At 43.5% G+C, this 20,292-nt stretch overlaps 1 protein-coding gene across 4 annotated transcripts in view; it reads right to left on the bottom strand.

Annotated features, from left to right (window-relative positions):
* Positions 1–18,178, bottom strand: part of aspg (asparaginase homolog) — a gene marked incomplete at its 5' end in the record, with an annotated part of 31,022 nt that extends 12,844 nt beyond the window's left edge. For 2 of the 4 annotated variants that reach the window (XM_084310031.1, XM_084310033.1), the window contains 12 exons: positions 3,580–3,675; positions 4,297–4,416; positions 4,869–4,982; positions 5,288–5,473; positions 9,449–9,561; positions 9,715–9,841; positions 10,783–10,866; positions 10,981–11,106; positions 11,236–11,347; positions 14,510–14,545; positions 15,771–15,900; positions 17,875–18,178. In XM_084310031.1, coding sequence (XP_084166157.1) covers positions 3,580–3,675; positions 4,297–4,416; positions 4,869–4,982; positions 5,288–5,473; positions 9,449–9,561; positions 9,715–9,841; positions 10,783–10,866; positions 10,981–11,106; positions 11,236–11,347; positions 14,510–14,545; positions 15,771–15,900; positions 17,875–18,178 — 1,548 coding nt within the window. Of the gene's footprint in view, positions 1–3,579; positions 3,676–4,296; positions 4,417–4,868; positions 4,983–5,287; positions 5,474–9,448; positions 9,562–9,714; positions 9,842–10,782; positions 10,867–10,980; positions 11,107–11,235; positions 11,348–13,964; positions 14,102–14,509; positions 14,546–15,770; positions 15,901–17,874 lie in introns of those variants that run through there. The other 2 variants (XM_084310032.1, XM_084310034.1) reach the window with 2 other exon arrangements.
* Positions 18,179–20,292: the final 2,114 nt, after the last annotated feature.

The following is a 20,292-nucleotide window of genomic DNA, read 5'->3' as shown; positions in this document are numbered from 1 at the left end:
AATGAAAAACAATCTATTGTTTTTAATACAAATAGACCTCCTGTTCACTTTTGTTTTTATATATTGAGCTTTAACACACACACAGACACACACAGACACAGACACACACACACACACACACACACAGTCCCCCACAGCCCCCACCCCTCCTCCTTCCAAGTCCCCTCTTCACTCTCCTGTTCTCTCTCACGGTTAGCTGCTTAGCTTTTAAGCAGCCAAATGCATATAACATTTAGATATTTAACGCGACGTTGGCATAAAGGAATGGCGACGATGCAACGCCTGTTATATGCATTTGACCCGTTGCGGGGAAAAAACTGCACAGACTTATATCGGCTCGCAAAATAGACGCTCTGTAGTGCTTTACAGCAGACGCAAACACTGCTGTAATGTCTACACGGAGTTTCACAATACTGGGCGCCGGCGGATATGACTCGCGGGGATTTTCAAAATAAGAGTATCGCAATATGAATCGATCTTTTTACGTTGCGTCGATCCTATTTGATTATTGATAATAGATCGATATATCGATCTGGATCGATGTATTGTCCCACCCCTAATCCCAACTGTTGCTTCCCCGATTCAAAAGTATGCCCACAGGAAGGAAGCAACAGTTCAGAATTAGAATCAGAAAGGTCTTTATTGCCAAGTAGTTTACACATACAAGGAATTTGATTTGGTGATTTTTGGTGCGACATTAACGGACAGACAATTACGGAAGAATAGAATAAAGGCCAGGGCTGTACAATTGTGCACAATGTGGTCAGTATATACACTAATTAGAATAAAAATGTAAATACAGTGGGATGGAATATTTTGCAGGGCTGTGCAAAAAGTATGAACAGTGAAGTATGAACAATTGGAGGATGAGATTGGAAGTTGCGATTGGAGGATCAAGATAAGAGGGCAGGGGCGGTCAGGTGGCGTAACGGAGATTGCGTTCGTCACCAACCCCGGAGCGGCTGGATTCGCCTGTTCGAATCCAGCTCACAGCTCCGGGGTTGTCACCAGCTTGGCTGGCCGTTCACACTAATACAATTGGCAGTATTAGAGGGTGGGAGAAGCTGGCGGGGTGGGTCCGGGTCGTTGTAAACAGCGACTCCTACAGTTCGGTCGGGGCGCCTGCTAAGCGCGGATAGGATCTAAGTGGGATAGTGTGATCCTTCCACACGCTACGCCCTCTCAGTGAGAATCCGTGCTGCCAGGTGAAAAGAAGCGGTTGATTGGCTGGACGTGTGTCGGAGGAAGCACGTGGTAGCCTCCACTCTCCCAGACCGACTGTGGGGGGTAAGTGCGCAGCGACCAGGAAGGGGATTGGGAATTGGCATAGCGACTAACATTGGGATGGGAGAAAATCGGAGGAAAAAGGAGGGGGAAAAAGATTAAAAATAAAAAATCTCCTTATGTACAAATGGGGACGAGGGGACATTTATGCACATGTACTGGGACTGCCCACCAGTTAAGATATTCTGGAAAGAAGTGACCCAGCAATTATCAAATCTCTTAACTCTGAATATACCTGTACACCCCTCTGTATTACTGCTGAATGATGTTTTTGAGTGTGCAGTACACCCACAGCTAAAGAGATTGGTTTTATCGGGTATCACAGTGGCTAAAAAGCTGATAGCATCACGATGGTTTCAACCGAAAAAAAATTGCCGGAAGGTCTGGATTATTACATATCTCGATGTGATTTATCAAGAAATATCTACAGCAAGAATTTTGGGTCTCAATGAATCCAAAATGACAATGTGGTTAGAAGTGGTGGAGAGAATAAAAGCTAGCATATAATGGTAGTGTCTGGTTAGGAGCGAGGGATAATGGATGGATTATCCAATGGGGGGTCCGGGAGGGGGGGGTACGAGCTAGAGCATATGTGTGTAGGGTATTAGATAGCAGGTTTTAGGGGTATATCCTGTATAAGACATTTAACTAATAGTGATTTCATTGGATGTGCACTGTTAATTAATGCTTGTATATCTTATTGTGTGTTGTCATGTTTGTTTATATGTTTGTTTAAAAAATAATAATAAAAAAAAAATACAAAAAAAAAAAGATAAGAGGGCAGGGCTTGAGGTAGGTACGCCCAGTAGTTTAGCAGGGATCGATGGTACGTGCTGCGTGGACCGGTTCAGCCAGCAACGCTGGAATGTCAAGAATGTGACGCAATCACAGCTGCTTTTATTTGAACTCTCATGGAGGGTAAAATGTGACTGAAAACATTGTCCTCCTCTTGCCAGATGGGCCAGGTGAACAACATCTAGCGTAACTAAATCAGGTCAGATTGATCAGATTGTTCATACCTTTGAGACTATAAAAGGCATCGAATGTGCAATCAGCCAACGGACTGTGGAAAAGGCACAAACCCACGTGTGACATTCCTGAGGCAAAGGCTGCATCTTACATCATCAGTCTGGACTCGCATATGCGAACACAATGTGGTCTGTATGAACTCTGTCCTGCATACAGTGAACATAGCTGCGCTCAGGGTTTCCGTTAGAAAAAATTGTTGCCGGTCTCCGTGACCTGCAAGATTTCAATCTACCGGACAAATGAGATTAATTCCGGTCATAGTTTATTGAGCTTTAAAACAATTTATAGGCAGACTATATAAAGAATGTCATCCTCAAGGCATGTAGATTTATAATATTATTATTTAAAACTAGGCTACTTTTGCGTATACAGTCATTAATATATTCCAAATAAAATAAGTCCCTCGATACTCCGTGCTGCTGCTGACTTGAAATAAAATAGACCGCGTATGTGGGCAGTCGGTCCGACACTAAACAGCAGTCTGTTATAATCACATTTTTATGAGCTAACGAATTCCGTTATATTGGACATTTGTATTAATTATATCAAGCGAAGAACTGAGAAATTTTGCAGAGAGAGACGGCAACGTTATCGTGGCCGGGTTTGCGTGATGTATTTCTCCACCTCCCAACGACTTGGTGCTGGTCATAATGTCCGGTGAAAACAACTCCCTCCAAGCACAACTTGATCACCCGAACCGTACCAAAACAGGCCAAAATTAAATAGCCCATGCGACGAACGATTCATTACATTCGTTTCATCGTTGCTCCACCAAGCAGCCGGTCCAACAATGAAAGCTGTTATCAGCGCGAGCCGGCAGCAGTTAGTTTGCAAGAAGCATCCAGCTGCAGACCCGCAGAGCAGCTTTCCAGGTCTGGGGACCGCACTGTGCCAGCAAAGCTGGTGGGTTATGTGGGTCTGCAGCTGCATGCCTTCCGCAAATCCAGCAGCAAGCTCTCGCTGAGCGAAGCAACGACAACAAACGCAATGATTGTTTCGTTCACCCAACTCCAGCCCATCCAAATACAATTCAAATAATCAAACTGTGCCCAGAGGGAACTATTTTCACCGGACACTATGACCGGAGAGATTAAATATGTCGGACTTCAACAGATTTTGCCGGCCAAATACCGGTAATTACCGGCTAACGGAAACGCTGGCTGCGCTATCAGTGCAACAAGCATGTCGTCTTTGGTCGTTGGCTTTTCCATGCATTTACTAAGCAACGACCATCTGTGCACCACGACGGATTTCACCGTTCCTCACCATTTCCCTGATGGCCTCCAAGGCTTCCACATCTCCGATCTTAGCGGCGGCACACGCCAAGGGAGGCGTGAGGGCGTCGCGGATGGCTTCCAGCTCCTGTGGGCATACTTTTTAATCAATGTGTGTGTACTGAGAAAGCAGCACTGGGATATGAACTGGATGAGGTGCATGTTAAACACGTTTCTGATGTGTACATTTGATGCTCTCTCATTGACACCTGGCAGCAAGCCTGTGGTCACAGCAATAACTTGTTCAGCCATCTACATTCATTGCACACACATCCACACACTCACTTTAAACAAACACTTAGCTTTAACATTCACTTTAGACACTACACCATATTTTATCTATTTATTACAAAAGATTTGCACTACATCCACACCTCATTTTTGCGGTTTGCATTTTGTACATTAGGTTTATTCTTTTAACTTGTTTTACTGTATGAAGCACATTCTCAGGGGGCTCATACAGAACCAACCATCTCACTGTAATGTACATGTACTTTATTTGTGACAAATAAAACAAAACTTGAATTTCCTAAACTATTTTACACTACTGTATTTTCACTACTGTGGTAGCCGGGTGTCATGCCAGATAAGGCAGAACCTGACGGAAACCTGTTTGTCAGGAAAAACCCCGGTGGCTGGGCGAGGGTGACAGAAGGCCTTGCGTGTGTATGTGTGTACGTGCGTGCTTATTGGCGGCTGGTGAGCTCACTTCCTTGCAGCTGATGCTGAGGGACTTGGCGATGACCTGGATGAAGCGGCTGTCGCTCAGGGAGAGCTTGGCTCCCTCCAGGTCAGTGATCATCTCTCCTCGTAGGCTCTGGCCCATCATCTGCACATCATACACACACACATACAGGATTACACTTTTCACCACTTTTCTAGCATGTTTCTTTACTCAGGCTAACGTTGTAGTAACAGTACTCAGTAGGGCAGTAGGGCTGAACGATTAATCGATTTTTAAATCGAAATTTGAAATTATGCAATTAGCAAATCGCAAAAAAAAAAAAATACCAGGAACTCCCATTGAGATACAAGATCTCCTTTGCAAGTTGTTGTTATTGTTGTAGGAACGGTTTGGGAGAGGGAGGTAAGGGGTTTTAGATTGTGTGTTGTGAAGTTTAGACTTCAGAGAGGGAGAGTAAAGTACAGAAAAAAAGGTACCGTTGGGTACCGGTATCGATTCCCAGGTAAAAAGAAACATTTTCAGGCTCGGTGTCCCGAACAGACCCACCGCGTAGGCCAGATTAGAGGTCACAGCCGAATGTGAACGTGAAGTCCCACCTTCTTTTTGGCCTGCAGGTTGAGTTCCGTCCTGGCCAGCACATAGGACAGCTTGGACAAGGCAGACTCTGGGGTCATGTCACCGCCCGCTATGAGCCCCGCCACCATCAGGACCTGGGGACCAATTGGAGTCATAGTTTAAACGATTCCTTGTAGCATCTCTAATCATAACTTAGAAGTAACTACTAAGTTTAATTACCTCAGCTACGCTGGATTGGGCAAAACTGGACTGACTACAAGTCTTTGTACCATGTATGTCAGTATGTTACGTTTTGACAATACTGTACGTCTCTGCACCAATACCACCGACACCAATTCATATACATTTTATAAATTGATTCTGATTCCAAGTCAACGACAAAAACCCCAAGTAACGTAGGAATCTTTACTTTGACTACAGACTGAGTGCTGCAGTCTACCTTTCCGGTGGCGTAGGACATGGACACCGTTCCCCTCAGACACTGCGTACAGTTGACGATAATGACTCCGCGGTCAGTGGCCTTCTTCAGCTCCTCCAGCAGGTCGGCGCGGTTATCGGGGGCGTTGCCGCTGCCGTACGTCTCCAGGACCACGCCCTCCATGGGCGGTTGCAGGAAAGCTCTCACCTTCATGCAAAACGACAACACGCACGCTTTCAGGCCACAAACATATTCTGAAGAGAAGGGCCTTCCTGAACACCTACTCTCCTCCCCACACACACCCTTCCCCCAACCTGCCCTCTAAAGCCCCATCTGGCGCCATCTATTCAACCAGGTTCTCAGCCACTGGCTGAGTGGCACTGGGAGACGCTACGCCGCACCACTAGGCCTGGCATCTGGAGAGGAGGCCGTCGAAATGGCAGGAAGGAAGAAAACCCATTAACTTTAAACTGTCAGGAGGAACAATATCACCAGGCAAGACGTGGGAGAGAACGGGCGTCGCCACGCATGCCAGGCTCGCACAATATTTGGTATTGGACGCAATAAAAGTCACAGGATTTTGGACCAAGCCTTAGGTTGGCTGGAGACATTATTTTCCCTCCTAGGCCTGTTCCGGTCGTCTCCATCAGAGATGGTAGGCGCACGACAGCCGGGTGTCTCGTCAAAACTATGGCCCTGGGCTGTAAAAAGCGGTTAGGAATGTGTGATGGCCGACCTGGGCGGTGGGAGCAGATTGAGACAGTAAAAGCCTCTGTGGGGGAGCAGCAGGTAAGCGTGTGGTGCCAGGCCCACATCTTTAGTGGGCGATTGGTCACGGCCCATAACCCAGTCTAATTTTTCAGTGGGCTAAGCACTGCTGACAACTTGGAACCCAAAGTGGGGGAATGCACCATAGTTACTGAGAACATACAGTATCCACGTCCCGATCCCTCTTATCTTTGCTCCCATGCAATACATACTCAGTCCAGAATGTCTTTAAGCTTTCCTCAGACATTCACTCCTATTCCCCACTCTAAGGACTTTCATCTTCCATATTGTCTGACTTCCCTTAAGCAATACACATTCAAATACAGAGGACCATCTCTTTGGACCAATCTACTTCCATCACTACAGACAACATCTACTTAGCATCAATCATATATAGTCATTATTCAAAAAACATATAAAAATGACCTTAATTAGCAAATATCCACAACACTTTATGAATAAATTGTAATGCATCTTATTTTCCAACCAATGTCCATGCAAACTGTAGTGTGTTTTCCTTTGTTTGGATTTGAAGCATTGACAAGGTCATCATCATTGTTCTTATTTGTCCTGTATGAATATTGATATTAAGGGGCGGTATCTTCATAAGACATTTCTGGCTTCTAACCTCTCCTGCACAATGTTTTAACTTATTTTTATTGTATTCTTATTCATACAGTATGTGCAAATAAACTTAAACTAAACACAACTCATAAGCAGCCATGCATAAGTGCACAGCACAGTATTGGCCTGTCAAATTTAATTAACCAAGGGGTCGAAATGAAAAATACTGATTATTTTGCTGGCCGGACACATAATAATACAAAGGTGGATTGTCCTGAGGTTAATATCTCAATTGGTCATTTTGTTTATCCATTTAATTTGTGCATACCAGCTCAATATGTTATTGTAAATGCACATGAATGCTGTTCATTATCTGGTGCCTCGATGAATACAAGGAAGGCTATATGTTGAAAAGATGGGTATGATTGGGTTATCATATACAGTATATATTTATTTATTTTTACAGATTTAAATGACATATTGGAGAACAAAATAGAATACACATGCAGGCACACATCTCTCACCTCTTTCACTGGTCTCACGCAAAACCAATTATTTCCACGGCTTTGATTTCAGAGTAGGTATGTGAAATTAATTAAAATAATGATGAATTTGTAAGAGTTTGTAAGATTTGCAATTCTATGTTAATCGGGTCCTGGACTCTGAAGACACACACACAGACAATACACACACAAAAAATATCTCTCACCTCGGTCTCTCTTTCTACCGCCAGCTTTCACTTATCATGCGCAAAACCAATTATTTAAACGGTTTTGATTTCAGAGTAGGTTTGCTGAATTAGCAAGAAGTGAAACAGTGGTGACTGGCAGTGATGGGAATAACGGCACTATAAGTAACTTCGTTACTAACGGCGTTCGTTTTTTCAGTAACGAGTAATCTAACGGATTACTCTTCCAATCTTAATAACGTCGTTACCGTTACTACAAAAAAATGCGGCGCGTTACTATGAATGAACCTGTTTCTTTCATCAGACATATCTCTGCGCCGAGAGGCAATAATAATGTTCTTCCTTGTTTAGTGGACAGTGCGCGAGCCAAGCATACATGCTGACGATTGGCTGAGGTTGAATACAATGTCATGGTAAGCCAATCAGAGGTGGAGGTGGGCGGGTGTCTAAAGCATCCAGAGTCTGACACACAGCGCGACAAGACAAGCGATCAGTGATCAGTCAGCATGAGAGCGCGGTCCGTGTAGTGTACGTTTTGAGCTCAAAAACGAATCCAACGAACAACACAAGCGACTCAGTCAACATGAGACCGCGGGTCCATGAGTGTTTTGTGTTCACTCTTTGCAGCGCAGGGCACTGAGTGGCCCTACTGCAGTGCTGACAGCCTTATCAACAGTGCTGCACTTCCTGGTTTAATAGGCTTCAGGTGCTCAGCGATATAATATATCTGTATGTCATGCATGTCTTAAATGTAATGATTAGATTAGTTTAGATGATTCGATTAGATTCTTATATCTGTATGTTGTGTATGTCATTGATTGATTGATTGAAAAGTTTATTAACAGATTGCAGAATGGGTACAGTACAGTACAGCTCAATACATACAATTGTTAAGGGGATGCAGACCAGAGAAAGACTTTCGTCATAAATGTCATGAATTGAAAATGGGGGACCCTGATGTAAACAAGACGAAACTCTTTCTCTGGTCTGCATCCCCTTAACAATTGTGTGTATTGAGCCGTACTGTATTGTACCCATTCTGAAATCTGTTAATTAAAATGTTCAATCAATCAGTATATATTTGTTATTTATTTTTGGTATAGTGCTTAACAAGCATAATTTAATGTTGCCCAGTTGTGGCCTGTTGAGGGGCAATACATATCAAAAGTTCCAAAACATCTATTCTGTTTGTATTTGTATGATCCACTATATAAACATAGTAATTATAATATCTACATAGCCTACATGGCATTTGATTGGAGGCTAGTCTCACTTTGTCCCACAGCAACATTAAAATAGTTTAGATTTGTGTATGTTGTTTATGTAAAAAAAATCTTGAAAGTAACGCAATAGTTATAATTTGTAACTGAGTAAGTAATTTAGTTACTTTTTGGAAGAAGTAACTAGTAACTGTAACTAGTTACTTTTTTAAAGTAACTTGCCCAACACTGGTGACTGGTGAGCTTTTAAAAGTGAAAGTAAATAAACAAGGTACAACTGAAGGCTAAATACTGGGTCCTCTTCCAATGGCCCAATAAGGCAGTGTCAGGCTATTGACTAAAAAGTTAAAAACACAATGCAGGTGCTCTGTGCGTTCGCTTGAAAAGTCAAGACATTGGGCGGTCAGGTGGCGTAGCGGAGATTGCGTTCGTCACCAACGCCGGAGACGCTGGATTCGCCTGTTCGAATCCAGCTCCCGGCGTTGTCACCAGCTTGGCTGGCCGTTCACACTAATACAATTGGCAGTATTAGAGGGTGGGAAAGCTGGCGGGGTGGGTCTGGGTCGTTGTAAACAGCGACTCCTACAGTTCGGTCGGGGCGCCTGCTCAGCGCGGATAGGATCTAAGGGGGGTAGTGTGATCCTTCCACACGTTACACCCTCTCAGTGAGAGTCCGCGCTGCCAGGTGAAAAGAAGCAGTTGATTGGCTAGACGTGTGTCGGAGGAAGCACGTGATAGCCTCCACTCTCCCAGGCCATCCCACTATACCACCCCTCTGTACCATCCCACTATACCATCCCACCGTACCATCCCACCCCTCTGTACCATCCCACCGTACCATCCCACTATAGTATACCACTGCACCATCTCACTATAGTATACCACTGTACCATCTCACAGTACCATCCCACTGTACCATCCCCAGAAATGTGAGAGACTTACGGTAGCAGCAGTGATGCCGGGGAACAATCGAAGCAGACCCACGTTCCGGTTCAACTCGGTGCTCACGTGAAACTTAGCGGTGGTGTTGGCTCTCCACACTGTGTCCCAGTTGACTGTGGGGTGGGGTGGGGTGGGGGGGGGGAAGAGGACACATCAACAAAAAGGTTCCTCCCACCTAGTGGACAGCTAAAAAAGACTGACCAAAAATTATTTGCATTTGGCACCTAAACGGCAAGACAAACCCGTCCATCACACCCCTCGATTACTTGTAATATCCACTTCGGCGTTGGCCAGGGGAGCCAGGTTAGGAGAGCAGAAGGCATTGAAACTTCCAGCATCCACCTTGGTCACACGATTCCCCCTGTAGAGTTTGTTGTGGAAATACAGGCACACCTGAGGAGAGAGAGAGAGAGCACATTTTACTGAGCATTCAGAACCTCGCTGGAGAGTAGGGCAGACAAAAACAATGCTGATTTATTTTGCACATAATCTCACACACATCCACGGTTATTGAGAATAAATTTGGTTTAATATGGCCACCAGTGAGGTCATCTGGGACATTGAATCATTGTGTTAATTACAGCTCAAAGAAATTATAAGGTAGCGGTTCCTATAAAACAAGGTATTGTAGATAATGCTCGTCTGCTGTAATTGACACAAGACAAGGATTCAATATCTCCGGTGACATCACTGGCCATATTCAAGCACATTTACTCTCAATAACTGTCAAGATTATGCTAATTAAATCAGCATTGTTCTTTGGTGAAGACACTACGTGAAAGCTTGGAAATCTTCAACAAATTAATATATACATGTTTTAAACATTTATCAGGCACTTACTGTCAGTGTTGTGAAACTGATCTCGCGGCCGTTTACTAAACATTCTCATTGGACAAGTAGTTTAAGACGGCCTTTTGTACTCAAACAATCACACAAACCTAAATCAAGATTCTCTACAATTTTAGTAAATGTATCAATATTTAGAATAACATTGCAGCTCCATCATCTGCAAACCTTAAAAAGATATAGATTTTTATTCATTTGTCACATTTTCTCTTCCTGTCCACAATTTCACACATGGTGTGGTTTTGTTTTTTCACCTACAGAACTTAAATGGTTGTTTTCGATTCATTCAAATTGGCAGAATGCATTGTCATGGGCGTCCATACTTCCATACACCCAAATATCCATACCATATGCAACCCCCCCCCCCCCCCCCCCATTACAGATCATAGCCTTGAGGATGAGCTGAGAATTCCCCTTCCTTTTGAGATCAACCCAGCACAATGCAATCCAACAAAGCAGCATTCCAAGTCCCATCCCTGCTCACTCACCTCAGGAATGACAAACTGACCGGCAATCAACAGCGCCCCCAGCAGGTTGTCTCGCCCATCGTTCCTCATCTCATAAATTGGCACCTACAAGGAGCTTTATCTTATCAGGGGGCTTTTATCTTTATACGTATATATGAGTGCAGTAAATAGTTATAGAGCCAGTGCAGTGTTTGTTATACTCTTCCAAGCAGCTCGTACCTGTGACCCGGTCAGGATGACCGGCTTACCCAGGTGCTCGCACATGAAGGACAGCGCCGATGCAGTGTAGGCCATGGTGTCCGTGCCGTGGAGGATCACAAAGCCATCGTAGTTCTCGTAGTTTTTCTGCCAAATCAAATGAAAGACAGCGTTGTGTAATATATTTTAAAAGCCAAATAGAGCACAATCAAGAACCTCAGACAGTGAGGCTTGCATAGTTTGTGTTTTTGCATATCAAAAGACAAGAACAAGTACCTCAATGTCCTTCCCAATTGTACCCCAGTCGTCCGTAGTCATATTACAAGAGTCCAACAAAGGACAGTACTCTAGAATAGTGTAGACTATCCTCTTGTTGTCTTTGTGGAGCCTGGAAACAAGAAACAAGTTCACTATGAGTTTCACTTCACGTCGTATACAAAAAGAAAACTCAACAAGCAGCACAAATAGCTGAAAATCATTTGATGTACTCATAATGCAGTTATTATGAAGTTCAGACACTTCACTCCAAGGCACATAAACAACACAGGGTTAAGCAAATCACAGAGAGGAAAAAATAAATAAATAAAAGGAAAGAAAAATCACTTTTAAGATATTCCTTTACTGATCCCCTTGGGGAAATTCAGGCATCATAGCAGCATGGCGGAGGGGGTGATGGGAGGTACCGGCATGGTAATAGTAGAAGACACAATATAGGCAATACAATTATATTAGGTGTTTATTGTGTTCTTCTGTGTGGGTTGTTTTCTACTTCAAGAGACTTGGATCAGGTTATGTTTAAACAAAGAGGAATACACAGAGAGCCTAACGAAGGAGAAGGGAAGGGGTAAGCTAAACGCTGAGCTGACTTTATGAAGCGAGACGTATTTAGCTGAGCCTTGTTTTAGCAGCAGGGTGCCGGAACCTGTTTCACAAGCATACAATGAGAATTATGAAGGTGTGATGAGGGACAGGGACGGGGTTATGCTTAGCTCAAATTAAGGAGTTAGAGAAGTGCTTTGAAGTTCAGTATTTATCTTTTCCTCACTGTATACTGTAGAAGCATAGCTGTGGGACTGAGAGGGTGGTTTGTTTCATCCTTGAGGACCGGCTAGGGGCTGTTTGACCTATACAGTAGACCTCTATGTCCCAATAAAACAGGGGTAAGTCAGGTTAAGGCAAGAACCCATGTCCCTGATCCATTCCAATTATGTGGGTGAAACCCCCTGCTAGCATCACATGTATACATATTTATGCCCCTCCCAAGTGGAGTTTAAGGTACGCGCATCCCATCCCGCCTGTGACAGTCCTAATAAGGAAGTGTGGCCGGCTAAGCAGCTGTGAAAAGATTTTCCCTGTTAATCTCTCTTTTTAAAAAGGGCATGGGCTGTGACCCCCACCCCCCATATTACCATAGGGGTAGCCTCCAAACACGGAGAAGGGCGCTGAATGGAACAGCAGGGGGAATAGCTGACAAGCCCCAGTCCACCTAACCACTCGTCTAATTAGCCCTCTACTCCACACACAACCCTACAACATATGTTGTTGATAATCTTAAACCCAAAAGTGCCACAAGAAACAATATTCAAATAACCAATTAGTCATCTATCTGCCGGGTGTAGCCTACGGTATTGCAAGGCAGAAGAACATTAGCATATCACTGCTAAGATGTCTCATAAGCCTGCTGGGCATGAAAGGATGACTGGTGAAGTGGTGGGGGGGTGGACTGGGAGAAATGGGGAATGAAGGATGGAGGGTGGGGAAGGATGGAGGGTGGTGAAGGATGGAGTGGGGGCAAACAGCCTTGCTGCCTAAACATGAATAAGGCTTTTCAATAAATCAATAAACTATTTCCCTCCTCAGTCAGAAGAAGTATTCTCAACAAAGGCAGTTTTGCCTAATAATATCAACAGTAGACCTATTAGACTTGCAAATTAGCCTATTTGAGTCGATGATAATAACACTGACTGTATCAACAAAATGCTGAGCAAATATTAAATAGGCAAATCATGCTGAACACACATTATCAGAAATCAAACACGGCGGCGCATGTTAATAAAAAAGAAAATGCATGCGTACACTCTGAAAATAAAGTAGCATTAGTGACGTTAGCAATATCAGGCTTGAGCTTAGGACAGATTGCCCAAAAATGTATGCAGGAGATTTAGCTTGAAGCCAAACATTAAAGGATGGGTTCACTTTTCTTTTTTTAAACCCAGGCCCCATCTAAACATTGTCTGGCATGATGTTGACTTGTACAGGCCCTAATTTCACTGATCGTTTTAGAGAACCATAGCACTGTGCTGCATCTTCTCACCAGGCCCCAATGCAATCCAGTTGGGTAATGATACATGCCCTTGTCCTTGATGTGTCTTCATATGTTCTACTGAGGAAGACATCAACCATTATGAGTTTCATAGACACTGTGCTACAGTATCCAAGTTGCCCGGTCAAATGAAACTCACTATAACCTTTGATATGATGTACAGCTTGCAACCATTTCCTCGGTGGAAGAGGTTCTCACTCTGTGTCTAAATTCTAAAGCGATGGGTGAAATCATGGCCTGTGCCCTGTACGCCAGACATCGTTTACATAGGGCCTGGGGTAAAGTGACCCCCTTTTAACAAGCGCAGAAATCAACACAAAAGCGGGTTATCTTGGGATAAGCTGGGAGAGTAGACATCCTGAAGCTGTAACGAAGGGTGAAGCTGGTAACATATGGCAGTCCTCCAAAAGAAGCTCCATTATGAGCCAAGCGAGAACTGTACCCCCAGGCCCCCCTACTCACATAATCACCCATGGTCTTGTTTAAACTAGACTAGCTGTGTGTTATGGAGACCTTATCTGTACCCCATAACCCATCTCCCAAGGCTTTCACAGTGAGTGTGTATCAAGGTTGAGGGGCTGGGGGGGGCCGGGCTCTGTAGTTCTATGGAGATTAGGCTCCAGGAAAGCACCGTCACCGACACCAAAGGCCTAGGCTGGAGACTGCGGAGAGGAGATTTGACCTGGGTAGTCTTGGCCTGGCCCCTCCATCTCCATCTGGAGTGGCGATAGCAGCCACATCTTGAGCCTGACTGGTCAGGATTCCCATTCAAAAGAGGGGCCCCCTCACTGCTCCTGAAAACATGCACCTGGCCTCACACTACAGGGATCAAACAAGTCAAAGATGGGTCAGCCTCGCTCTGTCAGCGGGACACCAGACAAGAGGCAACACCAAGCAACATCTAACAAACCAAACATCTGCGGAACAAAGGACACTGATGCATTTGAAACATTATCTACTAGGACTGGTTCCTTATGTGATAAGCTACTCGCCCTGAGGCCCCAGAGGAGAGGCGTCTACCAAAACAGAGCAGGGGGCACATTAAGCACAAAACCATTCTGGACATCCAGCAGCTGTGCGCTCCTCAGACTCCCTCCCTGGCACTTTTTCACCTGGACGAAGGCCACAGTAGCCAAGCACTTCTTCACGTTAGGTGGGACAGAGACACTGAACATCAAAACCACTCAAGCAGTGCAGGCACACAGTATGCTACCAGTACTACAGGACCCGTGAAATAGCCTGTCAGCGTGGAGAGTTGGCATCCTGTTGAAGCAACAGAGATTTTAGGGTCATAAGTACTACAGTAAGGCACAGAGAAAATGCATAGCATTTGATACAATTGCTGATGCATTTGATACAAGTGTGGCTTCTGTTGTGTGTCATAAACAACCATCATATTAATTGTGTCATAATGACCATAATATAGATTTCACTGTAAGCTAACATTTGTGAAAATTAGACTCATAACTGAAAGAAGAAAAGAAAATAGCCTACACATCATATTTTTCTCACACGCAAATTTGTCTGTTTTTGTCTGTTATTCTGATATAGAATGCATGGTACTCTCCCATATAATAATATAACACACTATAGTAATGTGTACCAATATGAATATGATGTAGAGCTATTGAATCCATCCAAACACTGAACCACCCACCTGTAAAACGTGGCATAGCATCAATTATAAAGTGTTGGACACACAGAAGGAGTAGTAAATCTGGTGGAATGTAATATTACATCCATAATGAAAACAAATGAATCTCCGAAATCCAGTTTTGGCAGATTATTTCAATTTGAAGCAATATTTCACTTTCGCATAGAATTAATACAAATAAAATAGTTTTCAGTACTGTGAGAACTTGGGTGTCCTTTTACATGTTCCTGAGTGGTTGAACGCTGGAGGTGATTACAGGCTCCTATTATGTGTATTGAAGGCATACTATGTGTACTTAAGGTAAACTATGTGTATTGAAGGTATACTATGTGTACTGAAGGTGCATTGAAGGTATACTATGTATATTGAAGGTGTACCGTGTGTACTATATGTACTGAAGGTGTACCATGTGTACTGAACGTGTACTATGTGTACTAGAGGTGTACTATGTGTACTGAAAAATGGAAATTGGGTAAAAGTGGAATATTGCTTTAAAAGTAAAAAGATTACAATACAATTTTTTTTAATCTTTTTATAATAGAATTATAATAATAAAACATTTCAAACATGCTGATAAAATGTCATGACCTTAAAGGCTCATGACTCTCATTCAAAACAAGTTGTATAATTCTTCCATGGCATGTCTTCCATGGCATGTGTCAGTCTGGAATTCAAATGATTCGTCTTAATTACTGTACATATAACTTTTTTGGGGGGGATATGAATCCATATGATGGCTTTAAAACTCAGAAAAGAGATCAAATGTGATATAAGACAGATATGACAGCACTAAATAAAAGAGCTGGATGAAAGTGGATGAACACAGTAACGTACGGCAGCACCAGGGTGTTTCCAGTTGGGTCGTAGTAGTCGTAGAGGCAGGTCTGCTGGGCATACTGCTCATCGTGTAGGATGGGCAATTTACGAAGGTTATTCACAAAAGCGTTGGGTTCTGGCGCCAAGACTGTTGGGGGGGGGGGGGTGACAGAAAAAGTTATTTCAGCCCCTTTCCTTATACAGAAGATACAGAATTGAGACCATTATACAATTACCCCATACCCCAGTGTCACACTGAGCCCTAGTGGTGAACCTAAGGATGGCACTGTGGCTGGCTACTTGGGAAATGGGAACCCCATTCAAGTTGGTATTATTCCGTCAGGCCCCATCTTCATTCCTCTTTTTCAGCATTGGTTTTACAAAACTAGCCTCTGGATGCCCAGGTCCACACGGAAAATACTACCCCCCACTACTGGACGACATGACCACAATAGTTTGTTTTCAACAGTAAATGGAGCAGCGCATGTGACTCTGGCACATTTGAATGGGATCCACACAGGAGAGTTCCTCATGACTCTACACTGTAGTTTGAACGAGATGAGACGTGGCAGCTGAGAGAAATACGAGCGCTGCGGTCATGGAAGAGAAAATATCGAATGGTCTAAATTTAGGACTGTTGGTGTTGGAGGACCGAGAGGCCGTGTAGTAAATAGAAAAAGGAAAACAATGACCCTTCAAACTGAACCTTACCAGCACAGCCCAAGTCTAGCAAGTATGGAGTGAATAGTTATAATGAATAGGCCTACATTGATAGCCTGATTGTGATATCGTGTGACATTGACTCGTGACATCTCCAAGTGAAATGTCTTGGAAAGAGTTTTATTCCCTTTACTGCACGGCAACAACAATAATCCCACCTCACCACTATTTTCAACTTCCATGCCCGTCAAAACAGGTGCTATTACAATATTTGGTATTCATCATATTCCTTGTTTTTGCAATTGATGCAAATATGTATGTGTCCCGAGTTGTTTTTGATGAGAGCTTGGGAATATAATGGTGATACTGACTTCCGGAAACGTGACAGATGATAAATATAGGAAAATTATATTAAAGAGATATTTCACTTTAGTAGAACTTACCAAGTATGACATTTAGACTAGGTCCCCAAAATTAAGTGACTTTTAAGTGACTGACACCTGGGAGGAATGGTGGTGTTGACAGTGGACGACAGGGACAGTAGTGGTTACTAGCTTATGTATATGACTTTAAACTTGAAGTCCTACTAAAGTGAAATATGCCTTTAAGTCCACACAACAGTTTAGACTAGGTCCAGTGTTAACCCTTTAAAAACAAGAGTGCATGGTGTGTTAAATTTTTTTAATTATGTGTCTGCACTGCAGGTAACAGTTTTAGGCCTAGTATCCAGTTCTAATAGACAAAAAAAGTAAAAATACGTTATATACGTTTATAACCCAAGGTATCAGTGCAGATGTCAAAGATGGACCTTCCTGGATGACCTTGGGGGAACTGTTGTTTATTATGTATATCTAGTGACCTGAAACTGTAAAGACCATTGGATGTTATTGTTGCACAAGCTCTCACGTCATCACCTGCTAGTAATTCATTGATAGTGAAATGGACACACACTTCTTGTGTTGTTATAGCAAGGCTGTTTTGTTATGCAAACAGTACTATGATGACAACCGACGACATCGAATCCAGCACTATACTAGGCTGCCTGCCATCCTTGATTGTCGAAAGTGTGTGTTACTCACCTTCCTCCCAAATTATTTTGTAATTCAGTGAAGTTTATAGAATGGTCTGGAGTAATCAGATCCTATTGTAACTAACGTTAGCCATGTAATGTGTCTGTAGCTAATATATTTAGCGCCTTTTCGTAGCTAAAACGTTAGGTTAACCTAGAGTTATGATGACAAGTTGTTATTTTTACAATACTGTGTGCACACAGACAACACGCCCCATCTTCCCATGCGACTCATATCTCTATGATGAAAACCGTGCGCCCGTCCATCACTCACATCACATAACCCGACAGTTAGCGTAGCTGATGCTAGGCTAATAGGCATGATTAATCCCCCACTTTCTGCTCAACGGGACATGGAGAATAAATAAATTAAAGGCAGTTTGCAATAGTTACCGTTATCCTGCAGTGTCATTCCGATAGTTCCCCCTGTGTTGATGACCAGGACTCGTGCCTCGGCACATGGAGAAATGATGGTATCTACGGATTCAGACACAGCAGCGTTACAGTTCGATAACTTTCTTCTCCGGCCAACAAGTGTCACATTTCCACGGAGGAGGTTCGTTTGTGAATGAAAAACATCCGACTGATCAAAATTGCTCAACTTTGGTTGCGACAAAGCTCGGGCGAGGGATGTCATATTTGTATCTGATGCCGAGGACGAGGAGGGACTCGAGACAGACCTCTTCCATTCCGCCATGATGTAGTAGTGCGTGCGTGCAGGCTCGAGATTTGGAAAGCGTTCAAAACAAGGCACTGTTAAAGGGGCAGTAGTGTAGTTTTCACAACATGTATGATACAATTTTGTTTTGTTGTCAAGCCAAAAAATAACATGGTACGTTGTTTCAAGGGATTCTATCAAAGGCATTGAAGCTACAATTTACAAACACTTCTAAAAATCCTTATCTTGAGTAGGTTACACTGATAAAGGTTTAATAAACACCCAATCCGTGATCCAAACGGAAACAAATGAGTAGCCCAGCCCCACCACCAAAAATAAAAAGTAGGAATTGGAGACATATGTTTATTCTAGTTGATTTCATTCTACTGAACTCTTGATACAGGGAACAGATACAAATTTGTGTTTATATTTGACAACAAACTGAACGGGTCAAAACATGCAGAAGCACAAGAAGGGCCAGAGCCGACTCTACTTCCTCAGAAGGCTGAGATCCTTCAATGTCTGTACAAGGATGTTGAGGATGTTCTATGAGTCGGTGGTGGCGGGCGCCTTCTTGTACGCTGTGACCTGCTGGGGCAGCGGACTGAGAGCAGTGGACACAACCAGGCTGGATAAGCTGGTCAGGAAGGCCAGCAGCGTGGTTGGGGTGGAGCTGGACTCTCTAGCGAGGGTGGCGGAGAGGAGGAGCCTCGCTAAGCTCCAGGCCATTAGGGAAAACCCCACCCACCCACTATACACAGACTTGGCTGACAGGAGGAGCATGTTCAGTGCTAGGCTCACACTACCCAAATGCAGCACTGAACGGCACAGGAAGTCCTTCATTCCAACAGCCATCAGACTATATAATGCATCACTGTGCCTCACTGCATCACTGAGCACAGAGCGGCAGCTCAATAGTGGCAGGAGGCAGGCTCCACAACAGGGGGCAGCGACGGCTGCCAGACATTGATCTAGGACTTATAGGAACCCAAGGAGGACAATACACTACCTGAAGCATACTGCACCTTGTGACACTGTGAATACTGGAATATATATTTCATATTTCATTTAGTTAGATTTAAATTATAATTATATTGACCAAATTGTTTACCCCATGCTCAGTATGCTCAGTATATTCTTACTGTATTTATTTCTGTATATTTTATTTCATTTCATTTTATCCTATTTTACTCTACTCTTATCCTAGGCAACTTGATTTGATTTGTGTTATTATTCTAATTTGTGACCTGTCCTGTCTAAATGTTTAAATGTTGAGCGATTTGCAGTGTCAAATTTCCCACGGGATAATAAAAGTATTTCTATTCTATTCTATGTAGACATAGTACTTTGGGACTGTTGTTGGGGACAGGGGTGATGATGCTGTCTCTGGCGACATGATTGGTTCCCAAGAGTTAATGTCTGTACACACTAGACTAAAACAGACCTATTCTGATTTATGGTTGGTGGTTAAGAAGGTTCCACAATGCATCCTCTGATCATTATGCTGTTTTATTACATGGCGTTTTCACATTCGCCGAAATGCTTGCTTGTGATTGGTCAATAGCCCCCGACAGCGGTGAATTATTTTTCGTTATTACATGGCGTTTTCACATTCGCCGAAATGCTTGCTTGTGATTGGTCAATAGCCCGCGTCAGAGGTCCGTTATCACACATTATTACATGGCGTTTTCACATTCGCCGAAATGCTTGCTTGTGATTGGTCAATAGCCCCCCGACAGCGGTCATTATTTTTCAATAATGACCGCTGTTTTTTCAATAATGACCGCAGTGCGCAGCTGTTGGCAATCAAGCCCACATCAGTGCAGCAAATCAGACACACCTGCCGCGCTGCACTGACAGCGGAGTGTCAGCGGAGCCAGAACAGCCCGCGATAATAATAATCACTTTATTTGGGCTGACAGAGCCACAGAACAACTGCGATTTTGTCAAATGAATTAGGTATATTGTTAGTAAGTTAGCCATGTAATAAGCGGGATAATGTATAGCCTACTCGGTCATTGTCGCAAAATAATTGACCTTCACTGACGTTTAAAACACCTCGGCGCGGCGCCTCTGTATTTTAAACTACGTGTCGGTCAATTATTTTGCGACAATGACCTCGTAGCCATACATTATCCCTTACATAATGACCG

Source organism: Notolepis coatsorum (genome assembly GCF_963971535.1).
Source record: "Notolepis coatsorum genome assembly, chromosome: 3".
In the NCBI taxonomy this organism is placed as follows: Eukaryota; Metazoa; Chordata; class Actinopteri; order Aulopiformes; family Paralepididae; genus Notolepis; species Notolepis coatsorum.
This window is presented reverse-complemented; position numbering and strand designations above follow the sequence as displayed.